General features: G+C 37.3%; 1 protein-coding gene across 3 annotated transcripts in view; it reads right to left on the reverse strand.

Moving 5' to 3' along the window:
• The window catches only part of CTNNA3 (catenin alpha 3), a 1,840,263-nt gene that overhangs the window by 1,676,051 nt on the left and 145,383 nt on the right, over nt 1-18,829 (reverse strand). For all 3 annotated transcript variants that reach the window (XM_082714750.1, XM_082714748.1, XM_082714749.1), the window contains exon 4: nt 601-767. In XM_082714750.1, the coding sequence (XP_082570876.1) occupies nt 601-767 (167 nt within the window). The remainder of the gene's footprint in view (nt 1-600; nt 768-18,829) is intronic.

Genomic DNA, 18,829 nt, shown 5'->3' on the forward strand with positions numbered 1-18,829 from the left:
AAGCTAAGTGAGATCAGTCAAGCAGAGAAAGACAATCATTAATATGGTTTCCCTTATATGTGGAACATAAGGAATAGCATGAAGGACATAGGAGAAGGAAAGGAAAAATGAAGTAGGGGGAAACCAGTGGGGGAAATGAACCATGAAAGACTATGGACTACAAGAAACAGAGTCTTAACTGAAGAGGTCAAAAACTGAAGAGAACAGATGGTTGGTAGTGGGGGGATGGGTGAAATAGGTAACAGGGATTAAGGAGTGCACTTCCTTAAAAAACAAAAAAAGGAGTTCACTTGTGATGAGCCCCAAGTGCTCAATCACTAAATTGTATGCCTGAAACTATATGTTAACATTTAGTTACATAATATAACACTATATGTTAACTAGAATTTAAATTAAAAATCTAAAAATTTTAATAAACAAAATAACTTCTGGCTTTGTTCTTTTGAGGTATACAAGAGTTGCACAATCTAATTGAATTATCTGCTGGGCAACATTAAGAAATGAAGGTGAGGTTGGGATGCACTAGGATTAATACCAGTTTCAGAAAATGGAATTAGAAGTGAGAACAATGCCAAGGTAAACTAGCCATCTTTTACTTACAGCTGACACGTGCTGCAAGAGACTCATGACATCTATCATGTCTGCGAGGATAAGGAGTCTGGTAACTGCAGCCAACAAGGCACGGGCAGCTTGAACCACAGCCTCCCTTTTGGGGAGATAACATGGATCATCTGCAAATCTCTCAGCTGATACTTTCAGAGCTTCACCTGAAAAACATAACAAAAATAATATACTTTAAGTTTCACCTATACTTAAATGTTTAAGCATTTATCATCTTAATTCCAACTACATTTTATGACTAAACATAATATTAAAATAGTGTCAGTTGACACTAGAACACAGTTTATAAACAATGGAGTTTAAAATTGGCATTTGTTTTTAATAAAGGCTCTGGAGTTTAAGAAGCATGATACCATCTTCCTGCAAGAGAACTATGTTCAGCTGACTAGCAACATCTACTAGAATTGCTGTCAACTTCTGTATTTGCTGAATCTCATTTGCTGTAAAAGGTTTCATTACTAAGACTTCAAAACAAGAAACAATCTTGTTTATAAAAATAAGGTAAATCTTCATTGAGTTACTTTCCAAGTCAGTGTTAGAGAAGAGCTAGCCTGGACACCTAGGTGCCTCAGTCAGTTAAGAGTCTGCCTTCACCTCAGGTCATGATCCTGGGGACCTAGAACTGAATCCTGCATTGGGCTCTCTTTTCAGTGGAGAGTCTGCTTCTCCCTCTGTCCTTCACCCCACTCATGCTCACGCTCTCTCTCTTTCTCTCAAATAAATAAAATATTTTTAAAAAGAAAAAGAAAAGAGCTAGCTTTCAAAATAGGAACTCTCTGATAAAAGTTTAACATAGGCAGATTTTCCTAAACTGTCAGTATAATAACCTGCATCGTAAACTTAGTCATGGAAATTATATATAATAGTACGTAACTGTTAAAATAATATACCTAAAATTTTTAAGATTTTTTCATTGAAAATACATCTTATGATAAAAGCAATGTAAACTCATTCATTTTTAAAAGTTCACAGTTCAAGGAGAAGTCCAAGATGGCAGAGGAGTAGGAAACCTTAATTTCATCTGGTCTCAGGAATTCAGCTAGATGGCTCTCAAACCTGCAAACTCAACTAGAGGGTGAAGAAAAGAATGCCTGTAACTCTACAAATAGAAAAGCAACCTCTTTCTGAAAGAATGGCAAGATGGAAAAAACTCACCTCAAAAAACAGAGAAAGAGGCAGTACTGACTGCCAGGGACCTAATCATTATGGACTTAAGTAAGATGTCAGAATTAGAGTTAAAAATAACAATTATAAAGATACTAGCTGGTTTCAAAAAAAAAAAAAAAGCATAGAAGACACTACAAAATCCCTTTCTGAGAAATAAAAGAACTAAAATCTAATCAAGCCAAAAGCTATTAATGAAATGCAATAAAAAATGGAGGCTCTCACTGCTTGGATAAATGGGGCAGGAGAGAGAATTAGTGGTATAGAAGACAAAATGATGGAAAACAAAGAAGCTGAGAAAAAGAAAGATAAACAACTCTTGGATCACGAGGGGAGAATTCAAGAGATAACTGATACGAAAGAGCAAAACAGTATTACAATAATTGGGATCCCAAAAGAAAAGGAAAGAGGAAAGGGGCAGAAGGTATATTGGAGCAGATTATAACAGAGAACATCCCTAATGTGGAGAAGGAAACAGGCATTCAAGTCTAGGAGGCACAGAGAACCCCCCCCATCAATAAAAATAGGTCAAGAATCTGACATATGATAGTGAAACCTACAAATCTCAGAGACAAAGAGAAAATCCTGAAAGCCGCTTGGGATGAGAGGTTTGTAACCTACAAGACTAGAATCATTAGACTGGCAGTAGACTGTGCAGGCAAGAAAAGACTGGCATAATCAGTGTTCTAAATGAGAAAACATACAGAAACAGCCTTACAGGTAATACAAAAGCACAAAATTCACATCTTTCAATAATTACTCTGAATGTTAATGGGATAATGCGCCAATCAAAAGACACAGGGTACCAGACTGTATGAAAAAACAAGACCCACTGATATGTTCTCTGGAAGAGACTCACCATAGACCCAAAGACACCTCCAGATTGAAACTGACACGGTGGAAGACCATTTATCATACTAATGGAAATCAAAAGAAAGCTGGGGTGACAATCCTTATACCAGACAAATTAAATTTTAAATCAAAGACTGTAATAAGAGATGAGAAATGACACTATATCATAATAAAGAGTCTATCCAACAAAAAGATCTAACAATTATAAATATTTATGCCCCTAACATGGGTGCAGCCATTATATAAACCAATTAATAACAAAATCAAATAAACACATCAATAACAATAAAATAATAGGGATTTTAAGATCCCACTCATGCAATGGACAGATCATTTAAGCAAAGGATCAATAAGGAAATAAAAGCTTTAAATGACACCCTGGAGAAGATGGACATCACAGATATATTCAGAACATTCCATCCCAAAACAAAAGAATACATATTCTTCTCTACTGTATGTGGAACATTCCAGTATAGATCACATCCTGGATCACAAATCAGGTCTCAACTGGTACCAAAAGAATGGGATCACTCCCTGCATATTTTCAGACCACAATGCGCTGAAACTAGAACTCAACCACAAAAGGAAAGTTGGAAAGAAATCAAATACATGGAGGCTAAAGAGCATCCTACTAAAAAATGAATGGGTCAGGGGCCTGGGTGGCTCAGTGGGTTAAGTAAGCCTCTGCCTTCCGCTCAGGTCATGATCTCAGGGTCCTGGGATCAAGTCCCGCATTGGGTTCTCTGCTTGGCAGGGAGCCTGCTTCCTCCTTTCTCTCTCTGCCTGCTTCTCTGCCTACTTGTGATTTCTGTCAAATAAATAAATAAAATCTTAAAAAAAAAAAAAGGAATGAATGAGTCAACCAGGAAGTTAAAGAAGAATTTTTAAAAATTCATGGAAACAAATGAAAATGAAAATATAACTGTTCAATAACTGTGGGACACAGCAAAGGCAGTCCTGAGAGGAAAGTATATAGCCATATGAGCCATTCTCAAGAAACAAACATCTCGGGCACAAAACCTAACCCTACACATAAAGGAGCTGGAGAAATAACAGCAAAGAAAGCCTAAACCCAGGAGGAGAAGAGAAATCATAAAGATCAGAGCAGAAATCAATGAAATAGAAACCAAAAGAACAGGAGAACAAATCAACGGAACTAGGAGCTTGTTCTTTGAAATAATTAATAAAATTCATAACCCCGTGGCCAGAATTATCAAAAAGAAAGAAAAAAGGACCCAAATAAAATCATGAGTGATAGAGGAGAGATCACAACCAACACCAGAGAAATACAAACAGTTATAAGAACATATTATGAGCAACAATACACCAGCAAGTTAGGCAATCTGAAGAAATGGATGCATTCTTAGATATGTATAAACTACCAAAACTGAACCAGAAAGAAATAGAAAACCTGAATAGACACATAACCAGTAAGGAAATTGAAACATTAATCAAAAATCTCTGAACAAACAAGGGCCCAGGGCCAGATGGCTTCCCAGGGGAATTCTACCAAAGATTTAAAGAAGACTTAATACTTATTCTGAAACTGTTTCAAAAAATAGAAATGGAAAGAATACTTCCAAATTCATTCTTTGAGGCCAGCATTACCTAATCCCAAAAACAAATAAAGACCCCATGAAAAAAGAGAATTACAGACCAATAGCCTTGATGAACACAGATGCAAAAATTCTCACCAAAATACTAGCCAATAGGATCCAACAGTACATTAAAAGGATTATTCACCACAACCAAGTGGCATTTATTCCTGGGCTGCAAGGTTGGTTCAACATCCATAAAGCAATCAATGGGGTACAATACATTAATAAAAGAAAGAACAAGAACCATATGATACTCTCAATAGATGCTTAAAAAGCATTTGACAAAGTACAGCATCCTCTCTTGATCAAAACTCTTCAAAGGGTAGGGATAGAGGGTACATTCTTCAATATCATCAAAGCCATCTATGAAAAACCCACAGCAACTATCATTCTCAATGGGGAAAAACTGACAGCTTTCCCCTAAGCTCAAGCACACGGTAGGGCTGTCCACTATCCCCACCACTGCTATTCAACATAGTTCTAGAAGTCCTAGCCTCAGCAATGAGACATCAAAAATAAACGAAATGAATCAAAAAGAAATGAGCCTGGGTGGCTCAGTCGGTTAAGCGGCTGCCTTCAGCTCAGATAATGATCCCAGGGTCTGGGATTGAGTTCCACATCAGGCTCCTTTCTCACAGGGAGCCTACTTCTCTCTACCTCTGCCTGCCAAAAGGGAGCACATGCTCCCTCTCTCTCTCTCTGAAAAATGAATAAATAAATCTTTAAAAAGAAAGAAAGAAAGAAAGAAAAGACATCTAAATCATCAAAGAAGTCAAAGTCTCACTCTTTGCAGGTGATATGATAATTTACGTGGAAAATCCAAAAGACTCCACTCAAATATGCTAGAACTTGTACAGGAATTCAGTGAAGTGTCAGGATATAAAATCAATGCACAGAAATCAGTTGCATTTCTATACATCAAAAGCAAGAGAGAAGAAAGAGAAATTAAGGAGTCAATCCCATTTAAAATTGCACCCAAAACCATAACTAAATCTAACCAAAGAGCCAAAGAATCTGTATTCAGAAAACTGTAAAGTACTCATGAAAGAAATAGAGGAAGACACAAAGAAATGGGAAAATGTTCCATCTTCATGGATTGGGCGAACAAATATTGTGAAAATGTCTATGCTACCTAAAGCAATCTACATGTTTAATGCAATCCCTATCAAAATACCATCCATTTTTTTCAAAGAAATGGAACAAATAATCCTAAAATGTATATGGAACCAGAAAAGACCCCAAATAGCCAGAGGAATATTGAAAAAGAAAACCAAAGCTGGCGGCATCAAAATTCCAGACTTCAGGCTCTATTACAAAGCTCCAAGCATCAAGACAGTATGGTACTGGCACAAAAACAGACACACAGATCAATGGAACAGAATAGAGAGCCCAGTAATGGACCCTCAACTCTATGGTCAACTAATCTTCGACAAAGCAGGAAAGTATGTCCAGTGAAAAAAAGACAGTCTCTTCAATAAATTGTGTTGGGAAAATTGGACAGCCACATGCAGAAAAATGAAACTGGGCCATTTCCTTATACCACACACAAAAATAGACTCAAAATGGATGAAAGAACTCAATGTGAGACAGGAATCCATCAAAATCCTTGTGGAGAACACAGGCAGCAACCTCTTCAACCTCAGCCACAGCAACCTCTTCCTAGAAACACTGCCAACGGCAAGGGAAGCAAGGGCAAAAATGAACTATTGGGACTTTATCAAGATCAAAAGCTTTTGCACAGCAAAGGAAACAGTTAACAAAACGAAAAGACAATGAAAAGAGTGAAAAAAGATTTTTTGCAAATGATGTACCAGATAAAGGGTTAGTGTCCAAAATCTATAAAGAACTTATGAAACTGAACATCCAAAGAACAAATAATCCAATGAAGAAATGGGCAGACGTCATGAACAGACATTTCTGCAAAGATATCCAGATGGCCAACAGACACATGAAAAAGTGCTCAACACCACTGGGCATCAGGGAAATATAAATCAAAACCATAGTGAGATAGTACTTCACACCAGTCATAATGGCTAAAATTAACAAGTCAGGAAATGACAGATGTTGGAGAGGATGCGGAAAAAGGTGAAGCCTCCTACACTGTTGGTGGGAATGCAAGCTGGTGCAGCCACTCTGGAAAACAGCATGGAGGTTCCTCAAAAAGTTAAAAACAGAGCTACTCTATGACCCAGCAATCACACTATTGGGTATTTATCCTAAAAATAAAAATGTAGGGATCCAAAGGGGCACATGCATCTGAATGTTTATAGCAGCAATGTCCACAAGCCACACTATGGAAAGAACCTAGATGTCCATCAACAGATGAGTGGATAAAGAAGTTTTGGTATATATACACAATGGAATACTATGTAGCCATAAAAAAACTGAAATCTTGCCCTTTGCAACAATGTGGATGGAACTAGAAGACATTATGCTAAGTGAAATAAGTCAATCAGAGAAAGACAATTATCATATGATTGCTCTGATATGAGGAATTTGAAAAGCAGGGTACGGGGTCATGGTGGGTAGGGAGGGAAAAAATGAAACAAGATGGGATCAGGAGGGAGACAAACCATAACCATAAGAGACTCTTAATCTCAGGAAACAAACTAAGGGTTGTTGGTGGGGGAGAGAGAGGGTGGCTGGGTTATGGACACTGGGGAAGCTATGTGCTATGGTGAGTGCTGTGAATTGTGTTAAGACTGATGATTCATAGAACTGTACCTCTGAAGCAAATAATACATTATATGTTAATTTTTAAAAAGAAAATTTAAAAAAAAAGAATTATCCAACATAAAAAAGTCAGTTCAACTAATGGCATTGGGAAAATTGGACAGCCACATCAGAAGAATGAAACTGGACCATTTCCTTATACCATACACAAAAACAGATTAGTACATAAATGTGAGACAGGAATCCACCAAAATCCTTGAGGAGAAAACAGGAACAAATCTCTCTGACCTCAGCCACAGCAACTTCTTGCTAAACATGTCTCCAAAGGCAAGGGAGACAAAGGCAAAAATGAAATTTTGGGACTTCATCAAGATAAAAAATATTTTGCACAGCAAAGGAAACAGTCGACAAAACCAAAAGACAACCAAAAGAATGGGAAAAGATATTTGCAAATGACATATCAGATAAAGGGTGGTATCCAGTATCTATAAAGAACTTATCAAACTCTCCACCCAAAGAACAAACAATCTAATCAAGAAATGGGCAGAAGGCATGAACAGACATTTCTGCAAAGACATCCAAATGGCCAACAGTTATATTAAAAAGTATTCAACATCACTCGGCATCAGGGAAATACGAATCAAAACCACAATGCAATATACTACCTCACACCAGTCAGAATAACTAAAATTAACAAGCCAAGAAATGACAGATATTAGTGAAGATGAGGAGAAAGGGGAACCTTCCTACACTGTCAGCAGAAATGCAAGCTAGTGCATCCACTCTGGAAAACAGCATGGAGATTCCTCAAAATGTTGAAAATTGAGCTATCCTACAATAATTATCATTTCTCACTGATAAAAGAAATTAAAGAAGAAGATCATAGGGAAAGAGGAAAAAATAAAACAAAATCAGAGGTGACAAAAAATACGTGACTCTTAATCATAGAAAACAAACTAAGGCTTGTTGGAGGGGAGGTGGGTGGGGGGATGGGGTAACTGGGTGATGGACATTAACGAGGGCACATGATGTAATGAGCACTGGGTATTATATAGGACTGGTTGGGGCCTGGGTGGCTCAGTCAAGTTAAGCCTCTGCCTTCAGCTCAGATCATGATCCCAGGGTCCTGGGACTGAGCCCAAACAGAACTCCCTGCTCAGCAAGAAGTCTGCTTCTCCCTCTGCTTTTCCCTCTCCCTCTACCCCTTCCCCTCTCCTTCTGTCTCTCGCCTTCCACTTGGTGCTCTCTTGCTTTTTCTCTTTCAAATAAATAAATAAGATCTTAAAAAAAAACAAAAAAAATGGTGTATCACTGACCTATATGTCTGAAACTAACGATACATTATATGTTAATTGAATTTCAGAGAATCAGTCCAAATCCAACCATTGCTTTCGTTGTAAAAAATGATTTGTAGTGGAGATTTTACTAATACAGTAATGTCTCTTTTATTTAGCTCTGCTTTATTTCCATAAAAAATTAAAGTTAAAAGCATAGCCCACAAAAAATTTAACTATGTAATATTATAATTACTTATAGTAAAAGCAAAGAAATGAATATTCTAAACTAAAAAAAAAAAAAAAATTAAAAATAAGGTCCATAAGTGTATAATATGAAAAAGTTCCTCTTCATTTCTCTCCAGGAAAATAACTGTTAAAGAATTTTCACATGCACTGTTTTTTAAGTTTTTCAATTTAAATTTGTTTTTATTATGAAAGTGATATGTGCTCATTACTTTTAAATAATTCAGCATACTGAAGAGTATAAGGGGAAAAAATTTTATGAAGTCTCTATATAAATCATCCAAAAATTGAGTTCTTGTGTAGCCACCCAGAAATTTTTCCACAAATGTATGTTTTATGTGTGCATATGTATATAAATTTATATATATTTATATGTACTTTTAATGTACCTTATGAATATATTCACATATATTAATATATAAAGAAAAATTTTCTGTCAGAAAATAGAGACATTTTTATATGTTATAAAACATGCAGTAGATACAGGTATGGATACTTTTCACAAATATTATCATACTATAAAATCTTCCTACAATTTGGGCGCCTGGGTGGCTCAGTGGGTTAAGCCACTGCCTTCGGCTCAGGTCATGATCTCGGGGTCCTGGGATCGAGTCCCACATCGGGCTCTCTGCTCAGCGGGGAGCCTGCTTCTCTCTCTCTCTCTCTCTCTGCCTGCCTCTCTGTCTACTTGTGATCTCTGTTTGTCAAATAAATAAATAATATATTTTAAAAAATCTTCCTACAATTTGTTTCTTCACTTATCAATTTATTTTCTTTTCACACAGGGATATAAATGACCAGGAAACATTAAAGTATGCATAGTAATTAGTCATGTGGGTTACAAAGATGTTCTGCTTCAGTATCTGTTCCTACTACTTCAGACAAGTCACTTGACTTTTTTTTTTTAATTTTTTATTTTTTATAAACATATATTTTTATCCCCAGGGGTACAGGTCTGTGAATCACCAGGTTTACACACTTCACAGCACTCACCAAAGCACATACCCTCCCCAAGGTCCATAATCCCACCCCCTTCTCCCAAACCCCCTCCCCCCAGCAACCCTCAGTTTGTTTTGTGAGATTAAGAGTCACTTATGGTTTGTCTCCCTCCCAATCCCATCTTGTTTCATTGATTCTTCTCCTACCCACTTAAGCCTCCATGTTGCATCACCACTTCCTCATATCAGGGAGATCATATGATAGTTGTCTTTCTCTGCTTGACTTATTTCGCTAAGCATGATACGCTCTAGTTCTATCCATGTTGTCGCAAATGGCAAGATTTCATTTCTTTTGATGGCTGCATAGTATTCCATTGTGTATATATACCACTTCTTCTTGATCCATTCATCTGTTGATGGACATCTAGGTTCTTTCCATAGTTTGGCTATTGTGGACATTGCTGCTATAAACATTCGGGTGCACGTGCCCCTTTGGATCACTACATTTGTATCTTTAGGGTAAATACCCAATAAAGCAATTGCTGGGTCATAGGGCAGTTCTATTTTCAACATTTTGAGGAACCTCCATGTTGTTTTCCAAAGTGGCTGCACCAGCTTGCATTCCCACCAACAGTGTAGGAGGGTTCCCCTTTCTCCGCATCCTCGCCAGCATCTGTCATTTCCTGACTAGTTGATTTTAGCCATTCTGACTGGTGTGAGGTGATATCTCATTGTGGTTTTGATTTGTATTTCCCTGATGCCGAGTGATATGGAGCACTTTTTCATGTGTCTGTTGGCCATCTGGATGTCTTCTTTGCAGAAATGTCTGTTCATGTCCTCTGCCCATTTCTTGATTGGATTATTTGCTCTTTGGGTGTTGAGTTTGCTAAGTTCTTTATAGATTCTGGACACTAGTCCTTTATCTGATATGTCGTTTGCAAATATCTTCTCCCATTCTGTCAGTTGTCTTTTGATTTTGTTAACTGTTTCCTTTGCTGTGCAAAAGCTTTTGATCTTGATGAAATCCCAATAGTTCATTTTTGCCCTTGCTTCCCTTGCCTTTGGCGATGTTCCTAGGAAGATGTTGCTGTGGCAGAGGCCGAAGAGGTTGCTGCCTGTGTTCTCCTCAAGGATTTTGATGGATTCCTTTCGCACATTGAGGTCCTTCATCCATTTTGAGTCTATTTTTGTGTGTGGTGTAAGGAAATGGTCCAATTTCATTTTTCTGCATGTGGCTGTCCAATTTTCCCAGCACCATTTATTGAAGAGGCTGTCTTTTTTCCATTGGACATTCTTTCCTGCTTTGTCAAAGATTAGTTGACCATAGATTTGAGGGTCTATTTCTGGGCTCTCTATTCTGTTCCATTGATCTATGTGTCTGTTTTTGTGCCAGTACCATGCTGTCTTGATGATGACAGCTTTGTAATAGAGCTTGAAATCCGGAATTGTGATGCCACCAACGTTGGCTTTCTTTTTCAATATCCCTTTGGCTATTCGAGGTCTTTTCTGGTTCCATATAAATTTTAGAATTATTTGTTCCATTTCTTTGAAAAAGATGGATGGTACTTTGATAGGAATTGCATTAAATGTGTAGATTGTTTTAGGTACATAGACATTTTCACAATATTTATTCTTCCAATCCAGGAGCATGGAACATTTTTCCATTTCTTTGTGTCTTCTTCAATTTCTTTCATGAGTACTTTATAGTTTTCTGAGTATAGATTCTGTGTCTCTTTTGTTAGGTTTATTCCTAGGTATCTTATGGTTCTGGATACAATTGTAAATGGGATTGACTCCTTAATATCTCTTTCTTCTGTCTTGCTGTTGGTGTAGAGAAATGCAACTGATTTCTGTGCATTGATTTTATATCCTGACACTTTACTGAATTCCTGTATAAGTTCTAGCAGTTTTGGAGTGCAGTCTTTTAGGTTTTCCACATATAGTATCATATCATCTGCGAGGAGTGATAATTTGACTTCTTCTTTGCCGATTTGGATGACTTTGATTTCCTTTTGTTGTCTGATTGCTGAAGCTAGGACCTCTAGTACTATGTTGAATAGCAGTGGTGATAATGGACATCCCTGCCGTGTTCCTGACCTTAGTGGAAAAGCTTTCAGTTTTTCTCCATTGAGAATGATATTTGCGGTGGGTTTTTCATAGATGGCTTTGATGATATTGAGGTATGTGCCCTCTATCCCTACACTTTGAAGAGTTTTGATCAGGAAGGGATGCTGTACTTTGTCAAATGCTTTTTCAGCATCTATTGAGAGTATCATATGGTTCTTGTTCTTTCTTTTATTGATGTGTTGTATCACATTGACTGATTTGCGGATGTTGAACCAATCTTGCAGCCCTGGAATAAATCCCACTTGGTCGTGGTGAATAATCTTTTTAATGTACTGTTGAATCCTATTGGCTAGTATTTTGTTGAGTATTTTCGCATCTGTGTTCATCAAGGATATCGGTCTATAGCTCTCTTTTTTGGTGGGATCCTTGTCTGGTTTTGGGATCAAGGTGATGCTGGCCTCATAAAATGAGTTTGGAAGTTTTCCTTCCATTTCTATTTTTTGGAACAGTTTCAGGAGAATAGGAATTAGTTCTTCTTTAAATGTTTGGTAGAATTTCCCTGGGAAGCTGTCTGGCCCTGGGCTTTTGTTTGTTTGGAGATTTTTAATGACTGTTTCAATCTCCTTACTGGTTATGGGTCTGTTCAGGCTTTCTATTTCTTCCTGGTTCAGTTGTGGTAGTTTATATGTTTCTAGGAATGCATCCATTTCTTCCAGATTGTCAAATTTGTTGGCGTAGAGTTGCTCATAGTATGTTCTTATAATAGTTTGTATTTCTTTGGTGTTAGTTGTGATCTCTCCTCTTTCATTCATGATTTTATTTATTTGGGTCCTTTCTCTTTTCTTTTTGATAAGTCTGGCCAGAGGTTTATCAATTTTATTAATTCTTTCAAAGAACCAGCTCCTAGTTTCGTTGATTTGTTCTATTGTTTTTTGGGTTTCTATTTCATTGATTTCTGCTCTGATCTTTATGATTTCTCTTCTCCTGCTGGGCTTAGGGTTTCTTTCTTGTTCTTTCTCCAGCTCCTTTAGGTGTAGGGTTAGGTTGTGTACCTGAGACCTTTCTTGTTTCTTGAGAAAGGCTTGTACCGCTATATATTTTCCTCTCAGGACTGCCTTTGTTGTGTCCCACATATTTTGAACCGTTGTATTTTTATTATCATTTGTTTTCATGATTTTTTTCAATTCTTCTTTAATTTCCCGGTTGACCCATTCATTCTTTAGAAGGATACTATTTAGTCTCCATGTATTTTGGTTCTTTCCAAACTTCCTTTTGTGGTTGAGTTCTAGCTTTAGAACATTGTGGTCTGAAAATATGCAGGGAATGATCCCAATCTTTTCATACCGGTTGAGTCCTGATTTAGGACCGAGGATGTGATCTATTCTGGAGAATGTTCCATGTGCACTAGAGAAGAATGTGTATTCTGTTGCTTTGGGATGAAATATTCTGAATATATCTGTGATGTCCAGCTGGTCCAGTGTGTCGTTTAAGGTCTTTATTTCCTTGCTGATCTTTTGCTTGGATGACCTGTCCATTTCAGTGATTGTCTGATTGTCCAATCAGTGTCCCCTACTATTATTGTATTATTGTTGATGTGTTTCTTTGATTTTGTTATTAATTGGTTTATATAGTTGGCTGCTCCCACGTTGGGGGCATAGATATTTAAAATTGTTAAATCTTCTTGTTGGACAGACCCTTTGAGTATGATATAGTGTCCTTCCTCATCTCTTATTATAGTCTTTGGCTTAAAATCTAATTGATCTGATATAAGGATTGCCACTCCTGCTTTCTTCTGATGTCCATTAGCATGGTAAATTCTTTTCCACCCCCTCACTTTAAATCTGGAGGTGTCTTCGGGCTTAAAATGAGTTTCTTGGAGGCAACATATAGATGGGTTTTGTTTTTTTATCCATTCTGATACCCTGTGTCTTTTGACAGGGGCATTTAGCCCATTCACATTCAGGGTAACTATTGAGAGATATGAATTTAGTGCCATTGTATTGCCTGTAAGGTGACTGTTACTGTATATGGTCTCTGTTCCTTTCTGATCTACCACTTGTAGGCTCTCTCTTTGCTTAGAGGACCCCTTTCAGTATTTCCTGTAGAGCTGGTTTGGTATTTGCAAATTCTTTCAGTTTTTGTTTGTCCTGGAAGCTTTTAATCTCTCCTTCTATTTTCAATGATAGCCTAGCTGGATATAGTATTCTTGGCTGCATGTTTTTCTTGTTTAGTGCTCTGAAAATATCATGCCAGCTCTTTCTGTCCTGCCAGGTCTCTGTGGATAAGTCAGCTGCCAATCTAATATTTTTACCATTGTATGTTACAGACTTCTTTTCCCGGGCTGCTTTCAGTATTTTCTCTTTGTCACTGAGACTTGTAAATTTTACTATTAGGTGACGGGGTGTGCGCCTATTCTTATTGATTTTGAGGGGCGTTCTCTGAACCTCCTGAATTTTGATGCTCATTCCCTTTGCCATATTGGGGAAATTCTCCCCAATAATTCTCTCCAGTATACCTTCTGCTCCCCTCTCTCTTCTTCTTCTTCTGGAATCCCAATTATTCTAATGTTGTTTCATCTTATGGTGTCACTTATCTCTCGAATTCTCCCCTCGTGGTCCAGTAGCTGTTTGTCCCTCTTTTGCTCAGCTTCTTTATTCTCTGTCATTTGGTCTTCTATATCACTAATTCTTTCTTCTGCCTCATTTATCCTAGCAGTTAGAGCCTCCATTTTTGATTGCACCTCATTAATAGCTTTTTTGATTTCAACTTGGTTAGATTTTAGTTCTTTTATTTCTCCAGAAAGGGCTTTTATATCTCTCGAGGGGGTTTCTCTAATATCTTCCATGCCTTTTTCGAGCCCGGCTAGAACCTTGAGAATTGTCATTCTGAACTCTAGATCTGACATATTACCGATGTCTGTATTGATTAGGTCCCTAGCCTTCGGTACTGCCTCTTGTTGTTTTTTTTGTGTTGAATTTTTACGTCTTGTCATTTTGTCCAGATAAGAGTAAATGAAGGGGCAAGTAAAATACTAAAAGGGTGGCAACAACCCCAGGAAAATATGGTTTAACCAAATCAGAAGAGATCCAAAATCGTGAGTGGGGAGAAAGGGGATAAAAAGAGGTTCAAAAAGGAAGAAAGAAAAAAAAAAGAAAAAAGAAAATAATTTTTAAAAAAAGAAAACACCTAAGAAAAATGTAAAAAAGAAAAAATATATATATTAGATAAACTAGTAAAAAATCGTTAAAAAAGAAAAAGGTAACATTTAAAAAAAAAAAATTTTACCCGAAGGTGAGAAGAAAAAAAAAAAAATGAAAAAGAAAAAATTAAATTAACTGCAAGAGTAAAAAAAATCATAGGAAAAAAGCCATGAGTTCCGTGCTTGGCTTTCTCCTCCTCTGGAATTCTGCTGCTCTCCTTGGTATTGAAACCGCACTCCTTGGTAGGTGAACTTGGTCTCGGCTGGATTTCTTGTTGATTTTCTGTGGGAGGGGCCTGTTGTAGTGATTCTCAAGTGTCTTTGCCCAGGCGGAATTACACCGCCCTTACCCGGGGCCGGGGTGAGTAATCCGCTCGGGTTTGCTTTCAGGAGCTTTTGTTCCCTGAGTGCTTTCTGTAGAGTTCCGGAAAACGGGAATACAAATGGCGGCCTCCTGGTCTCCCGCCCGGAGGAGCCAAGAGCCCAGGGCCCCACTCCTCAGTGCGCCCTCAGAGAACAGCGCCCAGTTACTCCCGTCTGCCTAAGTCACTTGACTTTTTTATTTTTTCCTCATAAATGGAGCTATAATAACAATACCTATGATATTTATTAAAGTTAATTAAGAACAGAGTGTTGCGCTTAGTAAAGACTTGAATAGCTGTAGTCCTTCTTTTTTTTTTTTTTTTAATTTGACAGAGAGAGAGATCACAAATAGGCAGAGAGGCAGGCAGAGAGAGAGGGGGAAGCAGGCTCCCCGCTGAGCAAAGAGCCCGATGTGGGGCTCGCTCCCAGGACCCTGAGATCATGACCCGAGCTGAAGGCAGAGGCTTAACCCACTGAGCCACCCAGGTGCCCCCCCCTTTTTTTTTTAAAGATTTTATTTATTTATTTGACAGACAGAAACCACAAATAGGCAGAGAGGTAGGCAGAGAGAGAGGAGGAAGCAGGCTCCCACCTGAGCAGAGAGCCGGAAGCGGGGCTCGATCCCAGGATCCTGGGATCATGACCCGACCTGAAGGCAGAGGCTTTAACCCACTAAGCCACCCAGGAGCCCCTGTAGTCATTCTTTTTAATACTTGAATACAACTACACCTTATTGATCTACTATAACTTATTTTACAAGACTTCTATTAAACCCATAAATCATTTCCAACTTTTTCCTATTTCAAACAGTACTACAAAGAATGACTCACATCTTTGCATGCATGAACAAACTTAGCTGGAGGATAAATTCTTAAAAGTAGAATTGCTAAGTCCAGAGGCAAATGAATTTTATTTTTTGTTACATATTGTCAAAAAATTCTCCAAAACACAGCCATCTCACCAACAATATATTAAAGGGCCTGTCTTATATACTCTACTTCATGAATATTTTAGTTTTTACTTACTTTACTATTATTTAGCATAATAAAAATGAAATTAATGGTTTTTATTAAATATATACAAAGAATATAAAGAATAGTGTTCTTTATAACAGACAATGCCTGTGAAGAGGGTCTGAGACTGCCTAAACAAGCTAATATGTCACTTTTAGTTCTCTTAGCAATACCAAGTTAGACTGTTAAGTCAGACACTTCTGAGATCAAATTCTTATTTGCCTCTTCTAGCTCTGAGACCTGGGATGCTTAAATACTTTCAGTGTCTTCCTCTAAAGGAAAGAAATAAAAATATTACTTATCTCATAGTGTTCCTGAGATGATTGAGATATAATTCATAATACATGTTTAGCACAGTATCTGAACACAGACACCAGTCAACAAATAGCTGTTACTTCTCAGGAAATTTCTAGTAGAATTGGTAAATTTTTAAGACCAGGAAATGGTGATTTTTACGTTTCTCTATAACTCAGAATTTCTGCCAGGAGACTATGAAAAACTAAAGGGACCTCAGAAATTTAGAGAGCAGATGAATTCCCACAAAAAAGAAAATTATCTTTTCTTGTCATGATTCTGAATTGGAAAGTTATGACAGCCTTTATAGAATACTATCTTTGACTTCATATACATTAAAAAGAATTATGTGTGCTTGACTAAAAACGTTGGGATTTTGAACAATTGGCTGAAGAGTCATACTCAGGAAAAGATCATTTAAACATTAAAGAACTATTAAGTCTTTGTTTCCATTAAGGTAGTATGAAGAGAAAACCAAGTAACACTGTTCAGGGAAAATGATAACAAAGATGCAGTAAGTAAACTTCCTATTACTGGCTTCACCACCCTCCCTTCCATGCAATATGCACAACCATTTTCAGCCTCAGCTCAAACTCCAATATAAACATCACTTTTTCAATGAAGCCTCAGATCCCGCATTATTAAGGCAGGCCTCACAATAAGATTGTATGCTTCCTATCACAACTAAAATGATCCTGCATTATTAAGGCAGGCCTCACAATAAGATTGTATGCTTCCTATCACAACTATCAACATTTAGTGTAATTACTTGTTTCAAACCCTGTCTTTAATTATGTTTTTTGAAGTTTTTATTTAAACTCTTAATACTTAACGCATAGTGTAATATTGGTTTTGGGATTAGAATTTAGTGATTTATCACTAACATATTACACCCAGTGTTCATCACAAGTGCCCTTCTTAATACCCATCACCCATTTAGCCCCTCTAGCTCTATCCATATCATTGGAAATGGCAAGATTACATTCTTTTCTGATGGCTGAGTAATATTCCATTGTGTGTGTATGTGTGTGTGTGTGTGTGTGTGTGCACACTCATATGCATACCACCACTTCTTTATCCTTTCATCAGTCGATGCATGTTTGGGTTCTTTCCATAATTTGACTATTGTTGATAATACTGCTTTAAACATCACCGTGCACATGCCCCTTTGAATGTAGACTTTTGTGTCTTTTTAGTAAGAACCTAGTAGTGCAATTACTGGGTTGTAGGGTAATTCTATTTTTAATTTTTTGAGGAACCTCCCTACTATTTTCCAGAGTGACTAGTTTTTAACTTAGCACACAGGCTTTTCACAATAAGTCTGTGCTTTCAACTCTTTTTCATTTTAATGTACTGCTGGATTTGATTTGTTAGTATTTTATTGAGAATTTCTAATCCATGTTCATCAGGGATATTGGTCTGTAATACTTCTTTATCGTGGGGTCCTTGTCTGGTTTTGGAATCAAGGTAATACTGACCTCACAGAATGAGTGGAAGTTTCTCTTCCATTTCTATTTTGTGGAACAGTTTCAGAGGAACGGGTATTAACTCTTCTGTATATGTTTTCTATATATGAATATATAGAATTCCCCTGGGAAGACATATGGCCCTGGACTTTTGATTGTTGGGAGATTTCCGATTCCTGATGTAATGTCTTTGCTAGTTATGGGTCTGTTCATGTTTTCTGTTCCTTCCTCTTTCAGTTTTACTAGTTTATATGGTCTAGGAATTTACCCATTTCTTCCAGATTGCCTAATTTGTGGGCATATAGTTGCTCATAATTGTCCCTTATATTGTTTGTATTTCTGCAATGTTGGTTGTGATCTGTCCTCTTTTATTCATGATGGTATTTATTTGGGTCCTTTCTCTTTTCTTTTTGATAAGTCTGGCTACAGGTTTATCAATTTTATTAATTCTTTCAAAGAACCAGATCCTATGTTCATCGATCTGTTCTACTGGGGTTTTTTTCTATATCATTTATTTCTGCTCTAATCTTTATTATTATTTCCATTCTTCTGCTGGCTTTAGGCTTTATTTGTTGTTCCTTTTCTAGGTCCCTTGGGTTTAAGGTTAGGCTGTGTATTTGAGACCCCTTTTGCTTCTTGATATAGGACTGTACTTCCCTCTTTAGACCAGTCTGTCTTCAACTCTAAATCAAAAGACTAAGGAGAGTCACACCAGCCATAATGGCTAAAACAACACAAGAAATAACAGATGCTGGCAAGGTTGTAGAGAAAGTGGAATCCTCTTACACTGTTGGTGGGAATGCAACTACTCTGGAAAACAGTATGGAGGTTCCTCCAAGTTAAAAATAGAACTCCCCTATGAGACAACAATTGCATTACTAGGTATTTACCCTAAAGATACAAAAATACTAATTCAAAGGAATACATGCACCCCAATTTTTATAGCAGCATTATCAACAATAGCCAAATTACAGAAGAACCCAAATGTCCATGGACTTAATAATGGATATGGAAGAAGAGCAGGGGAGGAGTTAGGATGCAGAGTAGTAAGGGGACCGTAG

The sequence above is a fragment of the Mustela nivalis genome (assembly GCF_964662115.1).
Source record: "Mustela nivalis genome assembly, chromosome: 2".
In the NCBI taxonomy this organism is placed as follows: domain Eukaryota; kingdom Metazoa; phylum Chordata; class Mammalia; order Carnivora; family Mustelidae; genus Mustela; species Mustela nivalis.